This window comes from Peromyscus leucopus, chromosome 3 (genome assembly GCF_004664715.2).
Source record: "Peromyscus leucopus breed LL Stock chromosome 3, UCI_PerLeu_2.1, whole genome shotgun sequence".
NCBI lineage: Eukaryota > Metazoa > Chordata > Mammalia > Rodentia > Cricetidae > Peromyscus > Peromyscus leucopus.
Genome location: NC_051065.1, coordinates 23,174,820 through 23,191,653, shown reverse-complemented (window position 1 = coordinate 23,191,653; position 16,834 = coordinate 23,174,820). Strand labels below are relative to the sequence as shown.

General features: G+C 48.7%; 1 protein-coding gene across 2 annotated transcripts in view; it reads right to left on the bottom strand.

The window, feature by feature from the left end:
* The window catches only part of Cdk6 (cyclin dependent kinase 6), a 198,468-nt gene extending 186,121 nt beyond the window's left edge, over positions 1–12,347 (bottom strand). Inside the window, exons 1-2 of one of the 2 annotated variants that reach the window (XM_028862869.2) lie at positions 12,023–12,347; positions 9,028–9,476 (exon numbers count right to left, since the gene is read on the bottom strand). In XM_028862869.2, the coding sequence (XP_028718702.1) occupies positions 9,028–9,260 (233 nt within the window). In that variant the 5' untranslated portion in view covers positions 9,261–9,476; positions 12,023–12,347. Of the gene's footprint in view, positions 1–9,027; positions 9,477–9,636; positions 9,764–12,022 lie in introns of those variants that run through there. The other variant, XM_028862877.2, reaches the window with a different exon arrangement.
* Positions 12,348–16,834: the final 4,487 nt, after the last annotated feature.

Genomic DNA, 16,834 nt, shown 5'->3' with positions numbered 1-16,834 from the left:
CAAGACTACAATTGACCCCTTTTGCTGAGGATCACCCCTGGCCACTTCCCGAGGCTTTATCTCTGGAGCATGGTTGCTTGCCTCTTGGCCCCACTGGCAAGCCCTGATATCAGGCAACCACATGTCTCTGGGTCTCAGAGTCCCTGGTCCGTTTCTATGTGACAATACACGGGACAGCTTGCACCTGCTTAGCCCTTGGCCCCTGCTCTTGGCATGATGACTCACTGAGCAGGGTTGTGCCTCCTCAATCCCATCCTCCCAGAATTTCTGGGACACTGGAAATTCCAGGCCTCTGGATCTTGTCTTTCTGCCTCAATCATGGGAACTACGCCTAGCTCTCCTCTGGGATGTCTCTTGGAAAACCTCAGACCTTTACATTCAGCACCCGACTTAAGGCTTCTAAACTTATCCATCTTTGCAGTCAGATCTGGCCCAGTACATCTTAGATGATCAATCAAAATGGCTGCCTACTGGTAGTTTAGGTCCCAATATTATACGGACCTTTGCCAGCAATTGGGTAATGGAAGGAGGTACCCTACTTCCCAGCCTTTTCCTTACCCTAGCTCCAAGCCTTCCATCTGTTCTTCCTGTTCCCCCACTCACATCCTCCAGGCTATGCAGTCTGAACTAGAGGAACCCTCCACTACTCTGCTAATGAGTCCTGACTCTTCCGACCTCAATGTACAACTTCAGCTCCTCTAGCCCCTCCCTCCTCTCCCATAACAGGCCGCTCTAACCACCTGAATCCGGCACCCACTTTCACGCTCCGTCACTTGTTCTTGCTCCACCATGGTACCCCCTCCATCCCTCTCTACTCATTCCAACCCAGCCACAGTTCTTCCTATGTGAGAGGTTGCCAAGGTGGATGGACTGGTTAAGGTACATGTCCCCCTTCTCATTAAGTGAACTCTCTCAAATAGAAAAAAAAAAACTGGGGTCTTATATGTCTCTTTTTTTCCATTAAAGAATTCCAATATATCACCCAATCATATAGTCTTACCTTCCATGGTATCTGTATGATCCTAGCTAACAACCAACTTCCTGAGGAACGCAGGCGAGTTTGGGAGCAGGCTAGAGCACGTGCAGACCAAACACACCAGACTAACACAGCACACCTGGTGGGGGGCTGAGGTGGTCCCCACTAAGGATGGGACTTCAATACCCCAGGGGGCATTCTAGCTAGGGATATTTACAACCTGCCTCCTATCCCGTCTCTGTAAGGCTGCCCTTAAACTAGTTCACTATGAAAACTCCAAGAAATTGTTCAGGACAAACAAGAAAACCCCACTCAGTTCCTATAATGACTCACAAAGGCCCTCTTACAGGATACTAATCTGGACCACTGAAAACCCAGAGGGCAGACAACTCCTTATGACCTCTCTCTTTTCCCAGAGCTTCCCTGACATTGGGGCCAAGCTTACGCATCTGGAGAGAGGATTCCTAACCCACAAGCAGAAATATTAGGGCTGGCCTTTAAGGTGTACCACAGGAGAGATATAAAAGCCCGCACACAGAAATAGCAGCTGGTGGCCAAGGCCATTCAACAGGCTTCAGCAACTGCCTGGGCTCCCTTGCCTCCTATGACTCAAAGTCCTTGCTTCAAATGTGGTCAGGAGGGTCACAGGGCCCAGGCCTGCCCTAATTCCCACAGGCTACCCAGGCCATGTCCAAGGTGCCACCAAGAGGGACAACGGGCTACTGACGTGCCACAAAGGGCACGGGGACTTCAGATGCAGACCACGCTCCAGCCAACCTGGCCATGGACGGCTGAAGGGACCCGGGGCTCCCCTGACCCGACCAGTGTCATCTCTGACATGGAGTCCCGGGTAGTCACCACGGTCTCAGCTCGGTCCATCTCCTTCCTCCTGGACACTGGGGCCACTTACTCGATCTTGAGGGAGTTTTGGGGACCCACCTCTCCTTCTCATCTCCCTATTGTTGTGGTAGGGGGACAGCCTTACCTACCTCATCAGACTCCACCACTCAATTGTATTTTCAGGGGTATTCCTCTCATTTCTTCCTTCCTAGTGGTGCCAACTTGTCCCATCCCCTTACTGGGAAGGGATCTTTTAGCCAGAGTGGGGGCCTCTATTTCTTTTGCTCCCCCCCCCATTCACCTGACCCTGACTCACCAAACACCCTCCCACCTCGCCACTCACCCTTCTGGTCCCAACACTTTTCCTTTGCCAGGTCCCCCTCTGGGGGAACCCAAACCCCTCTATAGCTGAACTCACTCCATCACAGTCCAATTACAGGACCCAGCCTGATGCATTACCCAAGCTACATACTCACTCTCGCTCCAGAGCCTCGTGGGACTTACATCTATCACCTCTGACTCTTAAGAAAAAAACTATGTCGACCCACATCTTCTCCTTTAACACCCCACACTTGAAGTTAAAAAGCCCAATGGGACCTACCGCCTGGTTCAAGACCTCCGGCTCATTGACTCTGCAGTGGCCCCCTCTATCCCATGGTGCCTAACCCTAACATACTCCCTTTCACTATGCCCTCCCATTTCTCAGTCCTGCATCTCAAGGACGCTTTCTTCTCTATCCCTCCTCTCAGCACCCAGTCACAAAACATCTTGCTTTCACCTGGACTGACCCTGACACCCACCTCTCCACCCAGCTCACCTGGACTGTCCTACCCAGGGTTCCGGGACAGCCACACCTATCTGGCCAGGCCTGACTTCTGATCTACTCTCCTTGTCTCTCCCAAATCTAAACTCACACACAGTATGTAGAAGACATTCTCCTTTGTAGCCCATCCCTACAAATTAGCCAAACACACACCTCTGCTCTTCTAAATTTCTTGTCCAGCCAAGGCTATAGAGTCTCACCCTCCAAGGTCCAACTGTCACTCCTCAGGTCACCTACTTGGACTAACCATTACCCAACCCACAAAACCATTACCTTGGATAGAAAACACCTAATCTAGTCTGTCGCAGTCCCCTCTACTAAATAGGAGATTTTATCGTTCCTAGGAATAGCTGGCTTCTTTCGTTCCTGGATCCCCTTTTTCCCTCCTTGCCCGCCCCTTATATGAGGCAGCCCTTGGCCCCTCACATAATCACCCATTACTGAGCCCTTTCAGAAGCTCCAGCAGGCCCTCCTCTCGGGCCCAGCACTTCATCTCCCACACCTAACCTGTCCCTTCTCCCTCTATGTAAGAGAAAAGGAGGGATAGGCCCTTGGGGTCCTAGGCCACCAACTGGGACCTTCCTTTGCACCCATAGCATACCCATCAAAGAAACTAGACCTTACCACCCAGGGATGGGCACCCTGCACACGCACTTTAGCAGCTGCTGAACTCCTCATTCGTGAATCAAAAAAACTAACCTCTGGGCCACCCACCACTATCTTCTCTACGACCTGTCCCATCTCCTAACTTACAAAAGGCTTACAAATGCTACCTCCTCTCTGGGTTCTCTCCAGGTGGCACTAGTAGCAGATGCCACACTTACTTTCCCATCTTTTCAGTATCTCAAATCTTCTTCCCGGACCAAACACTGGTACTCTCATCTCATTCTTGCATTGAAACCGTAGAGGACCTACTGCCCCATCCCTCACACATACAGGAGGGCACACTGCCTCGGACATCTACACCCGGTACCCATGGCAGCTCCTTTTTACACGAGGAGACCCAAAAAGCAGGCCATGCAATATGTCAGACACTGAGGGGGTGAGGGACAGGCCTTCCCTGCCCATGCCACTAGTCAACAGGCTGAACTAATAGCTCTCACCCATGCCTTCCAATGGGCACAGGAACAATCCCTAAATGTTACACAGATTCTAAATATGCTTTTCATATCCACCTGTCCCAAGCTGCCATCTGGAAAGAATGCAGACTACTTACAACAAAAGGAAGGTCCATAACTAACTCAGGTCAAATTATGGCCATGCTAAAAGCCTCCATCTCCCCACGGCTACAGACAGGCAACTCCATCATCTCTAAGGGAAACAACCGAGCTGACGAGGCAGCTAGAGCTGCAGCCTAGGCCCAGACCCACCTCACCCGCTGCAGGGAATCCCTGCACTACAGCCCACACCCCCACTGTCACCCCAACACTCTGTCTACACCAGCTCTTTCATCCTGATAGCCAGGCTCTGGCTCACTCTGTCAAGGCCCACCTGCAGCCCACCCCTGAGGACTTGCATTTCTTAAGAACTATTATTGCCTCTTGTAAAATCTGTCAAATGTCAGACCCTAACTCCACATACCATAGTCCCCCTTTTCCTACCCACCAGGCCAGAGGCTCCCTCCCTGGACAGACTGGCAACTTGACTTTACCCACATGCCCACAGTCAGATGAGGGTCCTAGTGGACACATTCTCAGACTGGCTAGAGGCATTCCCAGTCACTACCAAAAGGCCTCAGATAGTCTCTGACATCCTTCTCTGAGAGATCATTCCCCAGTTTGGAATCCCTGCCTCCCTCCAGTCAGAAAATGGTCCTGAATTCACCTCCCGGATTTCCCAAACCCTATCTGAAATCCTCAACATTCCTTGGCATTTTCATACCCCGTACCATCCCCAGTCCTCAGGAAAGATAGAACGAACTAACCACTCCTTAAAAAACACCCTTGCTTGTTGTCCTTTTATTTAATTGCCGCTGCCTTTTTAAGCCACGGCTGTCTGAATCAGCAACTGCAACTCTGCCTTACCAGCATTGGTTAGGCCGCAAGGGCCGCTAACCAAAGGGAATTCTGTTCCCTCTGGCTCCAACTCTTGCAAAGCTATGAAGGCAACTTATCTAAACCTCTGTCCCTCTAAAGAGCTCAAGACTCGAAGGTTAAGGTGGAATTCTGCTCTTCAGAGAGGCTGAATAGCAAGTAGCTCACCTCCTCTCCTTGCTCACATCCTCCACAAAGCCCGGGTGTGTCGCCTCGCCCTCTTTATAAACTTCTCACCTGGCTCCGCCCTACCACTTCCTGTCAGCTAGTTGCTGCCGTGGTCTCCTGACTGCAGGTGAATTTTATTTAATCAGACACATCTTTGCATCACTAAACAAACACTCCAGATAATAAACAAAAGTAACACACCTAGAAATAATATCCTGCAACAAGACGGTGATGCTGCTGTGATGATGGGAAAGGACCAGGTGCTTTAAGGTCTGCTTATGTGAAGATAGGAAAGCCTAAGTGGTGATAAGGAGAAAGTGATCTGAGATGCAGAAAAGAATGGAGCATGTTCCAGACTTCTCTCTCTCGATACGCTACTGTTGCATTAAGATTCCAACAGTTCATAGCCTTAACATTAATGGATAGAATTTTGATAAGCTATTAATCTAGCTTTGGCAGAGTACAAACCACTATACTAAACTACTATATTATCTCATCCACAGGCTCTGGATTTTAAATCCCCTTTGGTTGCTTTCTAATGACTCAAAGGCATGAGTATACTGCCTTTTCTACAATGTGGATTTCAGTAGAGATTATAAATAGTGGGAATGCCAATGTGTCTAAAACTTATCTTTTTGCAAACTCAAAAAATTCTTATAAGCTCCAGGGAGTCGACTTGGATCTATCTAGAACAGGTCAGATGCCCTCCAGATAAGTTCTCTCACTTTTCCCTGGTCTTGGGGCTCTCCTCCCTCAATTACCAGGAGCTAAGAAAAAAAAAGTTTTCCCCTAAACTTCACTTTTATCTTCTGCCCTGCCAGCATCTTGCCAGGTCCAAGTGGTACTGGACGGCTCCACAGAGCCTGGACAGCAATGAAACCACCAGCTAATCCAGGATGCCACCTCAGCACCCCAGCTTTCTCAGGTCCCCCAAAGATGACCAATATCCCCCAGGTCAGCAGGAAGCAGTCTCGAAAACTCGGCGCCCTCATTTCCGCCTCACCCGCTACCCGCTACCCGTTTCTAACTCCTCACCTTTTTGTAACAAACAAAAGGGAGAAATGTTAGCATTCAGACAGTTATGCTGGCCTGCTCAGGGTCCTGACGGACCACATCGACTACAGCCACCATGTCCCTATGCAGTCCCCATGCACATGTACTACACCCCCTTAAAAAAGCAAGCTCCACCCCCCTTCCTCCACTGCTTCTCCCCAGAGGACTGTCTCTGGGCCCTTTCCTTCCCTTCCCCCAATAAACCTCCCAAGTGAGTTCTGTTGCATGGTGTGACTTCTCTCTCCCACCGTTAATTACAACACCTTCCCTGCCATAAAAGCTGAGAGTCCCTCTCAGAAGAGCAGAGTCATGGTGCAAATAAGATGCTCAGTGAGGCTGAGTTGCAAAGACTCTGGAGACCAGACCAGCTGCCTGCAAGAAGCCAGCGGAGCTGCCTGGCAGAGGTGTAGACCAACTGAGGCATCTGGAAAGGACACTCTGCAACCTGCTGAGCTGCCTGCAGGCTGTGCAGTGATTCCCAGCTTTGTGAGCAGTCACCTGTGCTGGGTGGGCTTCGGGATGCAGCTGTGTTTGAGGCATGACTGCTCCTCTAAGTAGGTCCTCATCCACATTCCTGTAAGTAACCCCAATAAAGCTCATTGGTGAACCAAGCTGGACTTTGGTGGTGTTTGTACTCTGGTCTGCAGTAGCTTCCTATCTGGGATGAGTAGGTGAGTGTGATGTGTCTCCCCAGGAAATGCTTTGTCACAATAGCCCCAGAGTGTCTAAACATGAATCTGACTTGTTCTGTAAAATCGTCAGATAATGATGCCTTCTTGGGAATCTGTTCCAGGTCAAGGATCTGATCATCTCTGACATACTTAGGTACCTGAAGTGCCTTTTAAGTTTAGAGGGCTTTCACCTACATTCCCTTTCACTTTATCCTCACAACTCTAAGTAAGCAGGTGTCATAAAAGGTAAAAATAGTTTAGAAAGCATCTTTTACTTTTACTTATGAGTAGATCCTCCAGAAATTCACAATTCAGAATCCATTTATGGGGTTAACTAAAACTGTTTAAGGACATGCCAATCTCAAGAGGATAAAACAGGAAGTAGAAATGACCTAGGTAGCCGGACTCGCCAGCACAACTGAACAGCCTTCTTCTTTTACAAGAATTTATAATGGATTGCACTAATGAATAGTTCTGCAAGGGTGCTTGTTCACTGGCTCTTCATTGGAAGAACATTATCTTATTTGCATATATGATAATCACCCTTAACTGGACCCTCCACAGGCAACAGACAAATTGAAATTTGTTATTAAATTCTCATGTTGGTAAATCGTAACTCTTATTAATCTTATCAATAAAAACCAGGAGTCAAATATTGGGGTAAGAACCTGGAAGATAGAGAACAGGGAGCAGCCACAGTCGCTTCCTACCTCTTCCGTTCCTCAGTCCCAAAGGCCAAGATCCTCTCTCCACCCCGCCTTACTACTTCCTGTCATTCTCTGTCTCCAGACCTCTGTGGTTAACTCTGGTCAGCTCGTGGCTGCTTCCCTGCTTCTCTGATTCCAAGCAAGCTTTATTTGTCAGAACCCAATCAAAATGTCATGCAACCTGTTGGAATCCATCTTTTGGTATAGCTTCACTCCTCCAGGACAGTAACTGAGAGTCAACATGTGCTCTGCTTTTGCCTCCATTATCACAGACCTCCTTTTTAACACACACACACACACACACACACACACACACACACACATGAACTTATTGCTTTATGTAAATTCTGACTTTCTAGAAGTCTCATTACCACACTCCAACCCCATACCACCTAGCTAAAGCAGAGGTATAATGGGGGCCTATCTTTCCCATGTCTCTTTACTTATTTATGTATTATGATTCCCTGCTGCATTCAGGACTGAGTCCCACTATACTGGGAACAAAGCACTAAAAAAACCTCCCAGGATTCTGCAGACTCCCAGTTTGCAGAGGGCTTGGTATTTCAAAGGCCAGTCTTGGGTCTCTCCATTTTGATGACTAATGTTAAATTGTTTGACTTTCTACAGAAATATTTGGCTGTGCTTATTTACATGATTTCATCCCCTGGGCACACAGTAGGCACATATTTGTTGTACTGAATCCCTACAGGAAAGAGAAGACAGGATGAAGATGCCAAGATCATGATTCTCCTAATCACGAAGAGTGGATTGAGAACGGTAAACCATCACATAACTTGTAGAAGGGTCTGTGCATTCCCTCTTAACTGTGAGCTATGCATCTGTTTAAAAAAAGAAAAGGATGAAAGGCACAACGAGGAAATCCCGGCACCCCCGAGAAAACACCATTATCCTCACCGCAGACGCACACACACACTTTCTTTTAATGCTCGTTCCTTCACAGGGGAGCTGGTTAGGAACGCCTCCCCACCCACTTGCACAACTCTCGCAGGGAAAACAGAGGCTTTAGAATCTAAGGAGGACCACATCGCAGACTCGTATCTAACCCTTGGGAGCGGCAGTCGAAGTTAGACCGTACCCTAAGCGATACAATCAGATAACGGTTAAGAATGCTCTCCCCTCCCTTTCTCTTTTTAGACAGGGTCTTTGGTAACTCAGGCTGGCCTTGAACTCTGGATCTTCCCCGCTCAGTGTTCCCAGCACCCAGCCTTACAAGTTTTTTCAAACAATGTTTAACACTAGGAGTCAGCATTGAAACTTCTTAGAAGTCGTTATTCTGCCTCTTTAAATTAAAAAAAAAAAAAGCCACCACTATGGATTTGACTGGCAAACACATTCTTACACATTTCTGCATTTTCTTAAACTTTATTTATATTAGGCTCCACCCTTACAGTTTCCTTCTAATTACCACAAGCTGGATACCTCTCTCTCTCATTCTCAGACTTAGCCCCCCAGACTGGAAAAGTGAGTAAGTGCTTGAGGGACGTTTCTGGGTTGTCCGGTTTTGTCCCTAAAAGATACCCAATTCACCCCACCCACGACCTCTTGGGGCAAGCAACAGAGCGAAAGCACTTCAGAGTTGTGTGGCTGCAGGGAAGCCACCACAGGTCTGCTTTTCTGCCCTGTCTGTCAAGGTCACCGGTTCTATCGGCAAAACTCGACTCTGACTCCAGGTGGGTCACCAGCCGCCCCTTGCCCGGCACCTTCCCGGACCCGACTGCCAGGGCTCCCCGCTCACCTGACCACGTTGGGGTGCTCGAAGGTCTCCAGGTGCCTCAGCACCGCCACCTCGCGGATGGTGGAGAGCGGCATGCCCTCCTCGCTGGTCTGCACTCGCACGCGCTTGAGAGCCACGAAGCGGCCGCCGTTCTTCAGGTCGCGGGCCTTGAACACCTTCCCGTAGGCGCCCTCGCCGATCTCCGCCACGCACTCATACTGCTGGTCGGCGCGGCTCAGGCTGTCCTTCTCCATGCTGACTGGACGCTGCCGGCGCGGCACAGAGGGTCCGGGGTGTCGGAGTCGCGGCCGCCGGGCTGGACAGAGCGACCTCCTCGCCCGCGGGCGAAAAGCCGGGCGCAGCCGCCGCGAAACTCCGCCTAGCCGAGCCGCTGCGCCGCCGCTGGAGAGCGCCGATCCCTCCTCTTCCCCCTCCGCAGCGATTACATAGTCTGCCCACAATCTCTGCACCTAGGAGGAGGAGATGGGAGGACAAGGAGAAAGTGCGATCAGACAGCCCCGGAGACTTCCACCGGCTTCCACCGGCTCCCCTCCTCCTCCCCTCTCCTCGCCCCGGCCCTCCACCCGGCTGCCTAATCTTGCCCGGTTTCTCGGAGAAAAGCCAAGTTACTTTTTCTTGCCCAGCAGGGCTCGTGCAGTCTTCGCGAGGAGAGGTTGCTGGGGCCCCTCGGGGATGAGCGCCGCGCGGGACGCAGCGGGACGGGAGGGGGCGTGCCGAGCAGCCCAGAGTGTGCCGGGAGCGCGGGGGAGGGGAGGCGCCGGGCGCGTCAATGTCACGGCTCAATATTTATACCTAGACCGTTGTTCTCGGCTGCCCTCCCCGGCTCCGGGGGCCTGGACGTGCTGGGGACGGGGCGTCTTGGGGGGCGTTCGGAAGCTGGTGTGAAGGCGCCGGGGGCTTCACCCGTGTGGGGCCCGCAGAATGGGGTTGGGGCTCTCGGGACCCTGTAACCCGATGCTGGGAGTACGCGAGTAGGGGTGGTCAGACATCTGCTCGGCAATTGCTTCCTTTCTTTCTACTTTCAGTTTTTCTACCGAGAGACATTTAAAAGGGACTCGCACACACAAACGGTCTTCGGGGTACGGCAATCTTGGTGGGAGATAGAATTCTGCCTCCGACTCGGAGGACCTCCCTGGTGGAAACTCGGGGAGGACAGACCATCTGGTAGGGGAGGGCTGGGGCTACTAGGGGTGGGAGAGCGAGGGGCCCTGGAAGGGGAGGAGTGCCGTGCCCCCCACCCCCGCCCGAGATCACAAGGGTGTTGGGAAGGGAGGACCGTCACACTTTCGCTCGTCCCGTCCTGAAGGAGTAACTTCGGGACTTAGCTAACCGGGACTGGTCCTTAAGTTTTCAGCTGACTTCCACCCGTGCAACCGGGTTGAAGCGATCGCCCTTACGACGGTGGGGGTGGGGGATTAGCGTAGGACTCCCGGGTGTGAAGCGGGGCTGCCCTTGGGTTGCGACTGCAGAACCTCCGCTCCGGCGTCCTGAGCGCCTGGAGGTCGGTGGCTGAGAAGGTCGCTCGGCTCCCAGGCGGCTGGAGGCCGGGTCCCACGCGCGGTCGGGCGTCCCCCTCCCCGCTCAGTTATTAGGGATGACCGAGCGAGCCTTCCCGCCCCACGGCGGCCTCAGCCGAGGCTGGACCTTGGCCCACGACAGCCGCGTGTCCGGAACCCTCGGCGTGCGTTTACCTGCCCCCGCACCCCTCCTCCCCCGCTCGCCCTTCTGCCTGGAATTAAAGAACACATGGCGCGACCCCCACTGGGTGCCGGCCTAGCATCGCGCGGCCAAGGCAGAGACTCTCTCGGCTCCCTTGAGAGCTTTCCTGAAAAGCTGCGGAAAGGACCCCCAGACCTCGCCCGGGGGTCCGCGCCAGGTCGAGGGCCACACAGGTAGCGGGAGCCGCGGCCTCGGCGCCCGCCCTCCCCCTCCGGCCGCGTCCAGCCCAGGCTCCCGGAGGCGGCAGCCGTCCCACCCCGCGGGCCTGCACCCCCGGACCGGAGCGGCGGTGCCTAGCCCCATCCCCTCCTCCACTTTTTTGTTGTTGTTGTTGCTTTCCCACGCTGGCTGAATGTGACTTGACCCCATTTCAAAAAAGTTTGACATAGTGCTTCAACATTTCCGCATTCCTCCGCGACTACAAAGGCTGCAGCCGCCTCCTTCTGCTTTCTGTCTCTGCTCTCTGTCTTCACACTCAATGAAATCCTTCATGAGCCTCTGCCGAAGCCTTGCCAAACGCCGCAAGGGTCGCCACCAGCGCAGCGAGGGGAGGCCGCCCGCGGGACCGCGACTCGCGCGTGTGCGCATACGCAGATGCGCCCGCGCAGATACGCCCACGTGCACAGGGACGAGTGCGCCGCGGAGCTCCGGGCTGCTCTTGGCCAGGGCGTGCATTTGAACTGCAAAGCTTTAAATAAGAAAAGTAAACCTGGGCCAGGAAGCAAGCGTGCGTGCTCGCGGGGGCTTCAACCTCGGTGGGCTGCGTGCACTCCTCCGTGCATAACACGCCCGCGGGGTCGCCAGCAGGAAGCCTGCATGAACGTTCATTCCTTAGTGGGGAAGATGGGGCCCGTACCTACACCTCGGGAGGCTGCAGAGGGAACTTGCCCAGGGGAAATAAACGTGGGGCGCGGAAACACACTCTCAATCCCACCCAGACGGTGGCATTTTCAACCTTAAATGTGACTGTCCAAGTCGAGTCCGTTTTGGAGAGGTTCCATGAGAACTGAACGTATGGGTGTTTGTACGCACGAATCTATTCAAGCTGGCACAGGACCCTGGTTGTGGGGGTGTCCCCGGTGTGGGAGGTCCCTCTCGAGACCTCGAGCTCCCCAAGCTGACCCCCATAACCTACCCAGTCTCAGCTGGTGAGGGGTTAATGCAAGCGGATTCCGAGGGGCCACACAGTCCCCCACCCTCCTTACCCTCACCCACCCACGTCCTCGCCAGGGACCCCAGCCCCTCAGCCCACCCACGCGAGCCCGTGGCTCCTCACCTGCGGGCCAGGGGCGCCGGCCTCCTGCGAAGCTGGAGTGTCTGTCTGTCTGTCTGTCGGCTCCCGCACGTGCTCGCCGCGCGGAGCAGGTAACTGACTGCGGCCCCAGCGAGCAGCGCTCTGCGGGCAGGGGGTGGGCACTGCGGCGGAGGGCGGAGGGACGGCGGAGGGCGCCGCCCGCGGGGAGGCTGGGGAGGCTCGGGGCTCTGGCCGCGGCTGGGGGCCCGAGGCCAGGAGGCTGCGCGGCGGGGCGGGGACCTGCGAGCCTCTGGGGCCCCAGACCCACCCGGAGGCGAGTGTGCAAATTAAAGCCTTCCGGAGCAAGAGAGCGAGGCCCAGCCCGGACTGTGCTCCCCAGTGATCGGCTCGGAACCGGGGGCCCGCAGGGCGGGGAGAGTTAAATGAAAATTTCCGGTTCACACTGCAACTACTCGAGTGTGTGTGTGTGTGTGTGTGGGGGGGGGTCTCGCGACTGAAATAAGCTGTGTGAAAGGGACCGGGTGGGATGCGTCGTCGGGAGTCGGCAGGGTTTCTACACCGAGGTCCCCCAGAGTTGGGGTTTTGACAGGGTGAGGCGGGGGTTATCAGTCGGATGAGAACAGATGAGAAAAACACAAAACAACTGTAATTATGAGGGGACCGTGGGGCGGTAGATAGCAACACTTTCCTACACGCAAAAATCGGGAGAAGCTTGGCAGGATGCCGTACAGAAAAGAAAATACTAATCGGTCCAAGCACTTTTCACTTTCAGCATGAGCTACATTTGTTTTGTTTTCTTTCACTTCCTTTCGGCCTCAAAAAGCCCTATCTATCTTTTCCTTTTGGACAGACGCTATGGTTTGGAAATTGCCAGGCACTCTTGTGGTTAACGATCTACTTGAAGGGGCTGGCGGGGTCACAATTATTAAGTGGTTAGAAACTGTTGAGGGTTCACTAAGGTATTTCTAGGGAGCTAAAAAGATTCAATTTCAGTATAAATAACAACTGTAAAGTAATAGACACACGCACACAAAAAGATGAGTGCTTAATTTAAATGCTTTATTGGGATTTTGAAATTTGAAACTTTGTAAGAATGTCTCCTTTACCTGAGAAAAATTGGATGCAATTACTTCAGGTGAAAATGAGATTTTTGGAAGGTGGGGGGGAGAAAGGTCTTAAGACTTTCTACAAAGAGTAAAAAGAAAAAAATAGCTGTCTTTGGAAATAATTCGATGTTTTCCAAATTCTGTATCTGTAGAAGACTTGAAACTTTTAAAAAATTTAAGGCAAGAGAAAGTACAGGAGGGGGAATTTCTATAATTTGTAGAAATATCAAAACCAACAAAATTCTGTTTAAATTGTAAATATTACTTGTATGAATGTTTTGCTTTATACTAGACCATGTTACTAATTTCACAATAGATTATTTTGCCTTTATAATTAATTATGTTACAATGTGAAGCAAGGCTAAAGAAATAAAAGTTGCTGTAGAAAACTGCAAACAGTTTGCAGATGCATTGTAATAATTTTTCTTAAATAATAAAAATGAGTAATGATGTGCCTTTAAACTTAGAAAACACATTTTTGTGTTTGAGTACATCTTATAAAATAAAACCCAGTTTCTGAGCAAATTTTGTTTACAATTTTCAATATATCATATACTCAAAGTAAATTATTATATCTTATATTTATAAAAGTGTTGAATTACTCCCAATCACTGGGCTCTGAGCTGGAGATACAGATGGAACCTCTCCATTTTAATGGCTGCTCACACTTCTCAGTGCTTTTTAAAACAAGATTTATTTGCTGGTAGTTAATATGCTTATCCAAAAATAATAGTCAATAATTAGCTGCAGGAACAAGCACATGGTGTCATGAATATATTTAAGTAAATAATTTGTTAAAAAAATAGTAAGTGGTAAGTGTCTTTTTGCAGAAAAGTGTTTATTTCTAGAATGGGTAATATTTTTAATTATGACATTTGAAAACAACTGTTACTAACTAGATTAGAAATGTCATGATTTAGGTTACAAAATCACTTGAGCAATGTAAAAACAAACACCCAAACCAATGGAACTCTAACTATACCAGGTTTTAACTCACTTGGAGTCCTTTTTTTTTTTTTTTTTTTTTTTTTTTGTCTTTCCTGCTATAACTTATGTTTTGTGTTAATTTAGCATTATCCACTTTTCCTGGTTATGGTTCACATTAAGTACCAGCTGATTAGAAATTAAGATCCAAAGGAAAGTTACAATGGCTTGCATTGAAATAATAAAATATTCGGTTGTTTTTGTTTATGGGTAACTTCCTCTGTGGGTAGCAGGCTACCATAACAACATTTGTGCAAAGTTTACAAACTGTGAACCAAAGTCCGACTCCTTTGCTGAGGAGTGTCCTATGAATGAAAACACAGCATTTCAAGAATAATAACTGGACTCAGTGTTTTCATACTGCCTGTCATATTCCATGGTTGCAAGTCAAAATCATCTTTGTAAGTTTTTAAACTTTAGAATTCATGGATTTATCTCTAAACTGAGAGTTGATTGTTACATAAGGGTAGATGTCATGTGGGAATAATTTTATGTCAAACTGTAACTTTTTGTTTTCTCTTAAATAAAAATTAAGACTTAAAGTTCTAATGTATAATTTTAACCTTGTTAAAGAAATTAGTAATATATTTAAAATAGCAGTAACAGAATGTGTAATTCTAAGTCATCCCTGCTTTATAACAGGTTTCAGATGTGTAACCTACCTTTCCAGAAACTTGGAAATGCAGGGGGTGACTCGTTTTACATTTATTTTAATTGGAGCTCCATATAAATGTATTTTTAGCTATAAAATTCACCTATTTATAATTTTGATAAAAAGCATTTTTGGCTTAATAACTTTGGAATGGGTTACCTTACTTTTTAACCCAATTTATATACACGTATAAAAGTTATCTCTTTGTTCAATAATTATCATGAAAAACTTACTTTTTATTACAAACAATAGAATACAATATAGCACATTTTAATGCATTTTCCCTGCCTTAGACATTTCCAAGGTATTCATTTAAGTTTACTCCTCAAATATAAAATTGAAAGTTTGCTAAATATTTTAGGAAAAATCATTTATCAACTTTTTCAACTGAGAAATTCTGAACTTGAAATCATTTTAAAATTCTGGCTACTAAATAAATACATTCCTGCTGATGTGAAAATTACCTGGGTTTTTCTCTTTTTATTGCAGCATTTGACCTAATGCATTGCATTTGGGCAGTGTAACTTGAAAAGATTTTTGTATTTGCCAGGAAGGGGAAAATGCACATCAAGTAGTAGCTTATAAATTTTAAGGAAGAAAACCCCAGACATTATTATCTTTGGGAACATTTTGTTTTCATGGTTCTACTACCCAGTAATTATCTTCATGCAACATGTCAGCACTATATTCCATGTGTATAATTGTCTCTTCTAATTTTTCTCTTTTTTGATAGGCACCCATCTCTTCCTTTTCCTTTGTGTGTGCTTGTGTATGCATGCCTGTAATGTTCTTGGCATGTTGTTATGACGTGTTCAAGACATGTCCCTAAGATCCTTTCATTGACCATGTTAGAGTTCTGGATGATCTGAAAAATAATTATAGAAATATACTAAGAAGAGATGATCACACTGAAAATACATGCAAGCCAGTTTCAATTTAGAGTGACTTGCAATTTTCTCTAAGTGAATATTCACAATTTCCCTGCAAATGTGGCCTAATGATTGTGTTTCTGGAGCTGCTTTTGGTCGAGCTAAAAGGTGTGTAGCTCTGAGAGAGTTTCTTCAGCTGCAGCAGTGAAGGTCCAACCTAGCAGGGATAGAGTATCATGAAGTGGGGTCTGGGAAGAGAAGCAAAGAAGCCACCCAGGAAGAAACTTCTGTGAATGCCTTGGCAGCGGGGGCAAAGGAAGGAGGCGCATGCTGAGGTTGTGGGCCAAGAGATGGAGCCTTGGTGCCCTAGGTATGGTGTATCCAGGCAACCCAATTCTTTCAGAGTGAATGGAATTCTGTGCCTCTTCTATTCTGCAATTAAATCCGCCTTATTAAGTAAGACTGCATAGAGTGTGTATCCATATTCATGTGACTTATTTTGTGTTGTCTTACTCTGGATTTTTCCTGAAAATAATATAGAATAGAATTTGTTGCAAAATTGTTGGAATGTCAAGCAGACCATACACAATAGCAGCTTGTGCTGTAAAGATTTTTAACACAGATAAAAGGGAGGATCAGGTTTTAAAGGATCAGGCCTCTAATTACTTGTTTGAAATTATAAATGAATCAACCAGCATTAATAAAATGTGACAAACAGCAGTAGCACATCTTAAAGCAGGGTATGGAGGGTTAGAGATCCGGGTAAGTGTAGGAAAATTTCAAAGGCATCATGAAGCATAATTTTGGAGGATGTGACGTATCTGCAAACCATTAAAAACATTCACGCAGCCAGTCTACGGAGTCTGTGGGGTGGTGTGAGGAAGGACAGACAGTGTGGTACGAATCTGATAAGCCTAAGTCCTAACACCAAGGACTCCTAGAAATGCCAATCCGAAGCCACTTTTAGAATGTGTAGAGGAAGAAGCTCTACCTCTGTGTTCCTGTTTTCTGCTCCATCGGGCCACGTGCACGGTCTAAGGTCTTCTATGAGCCAGGAAATAAATTTGTTCAAACTTACTCATAGGTTTGTAGCAACGGTGCCCAGCCACAGTGGCTGGCAAGGATGTTGTGCATTTTGTCTATGGAAAAAGTAGCTTTGCAGCCTTTATTCTCTCTTTTTTAGGGTGGCATCTATTTTCTCAGGGAAAATGTACTAGAAGAA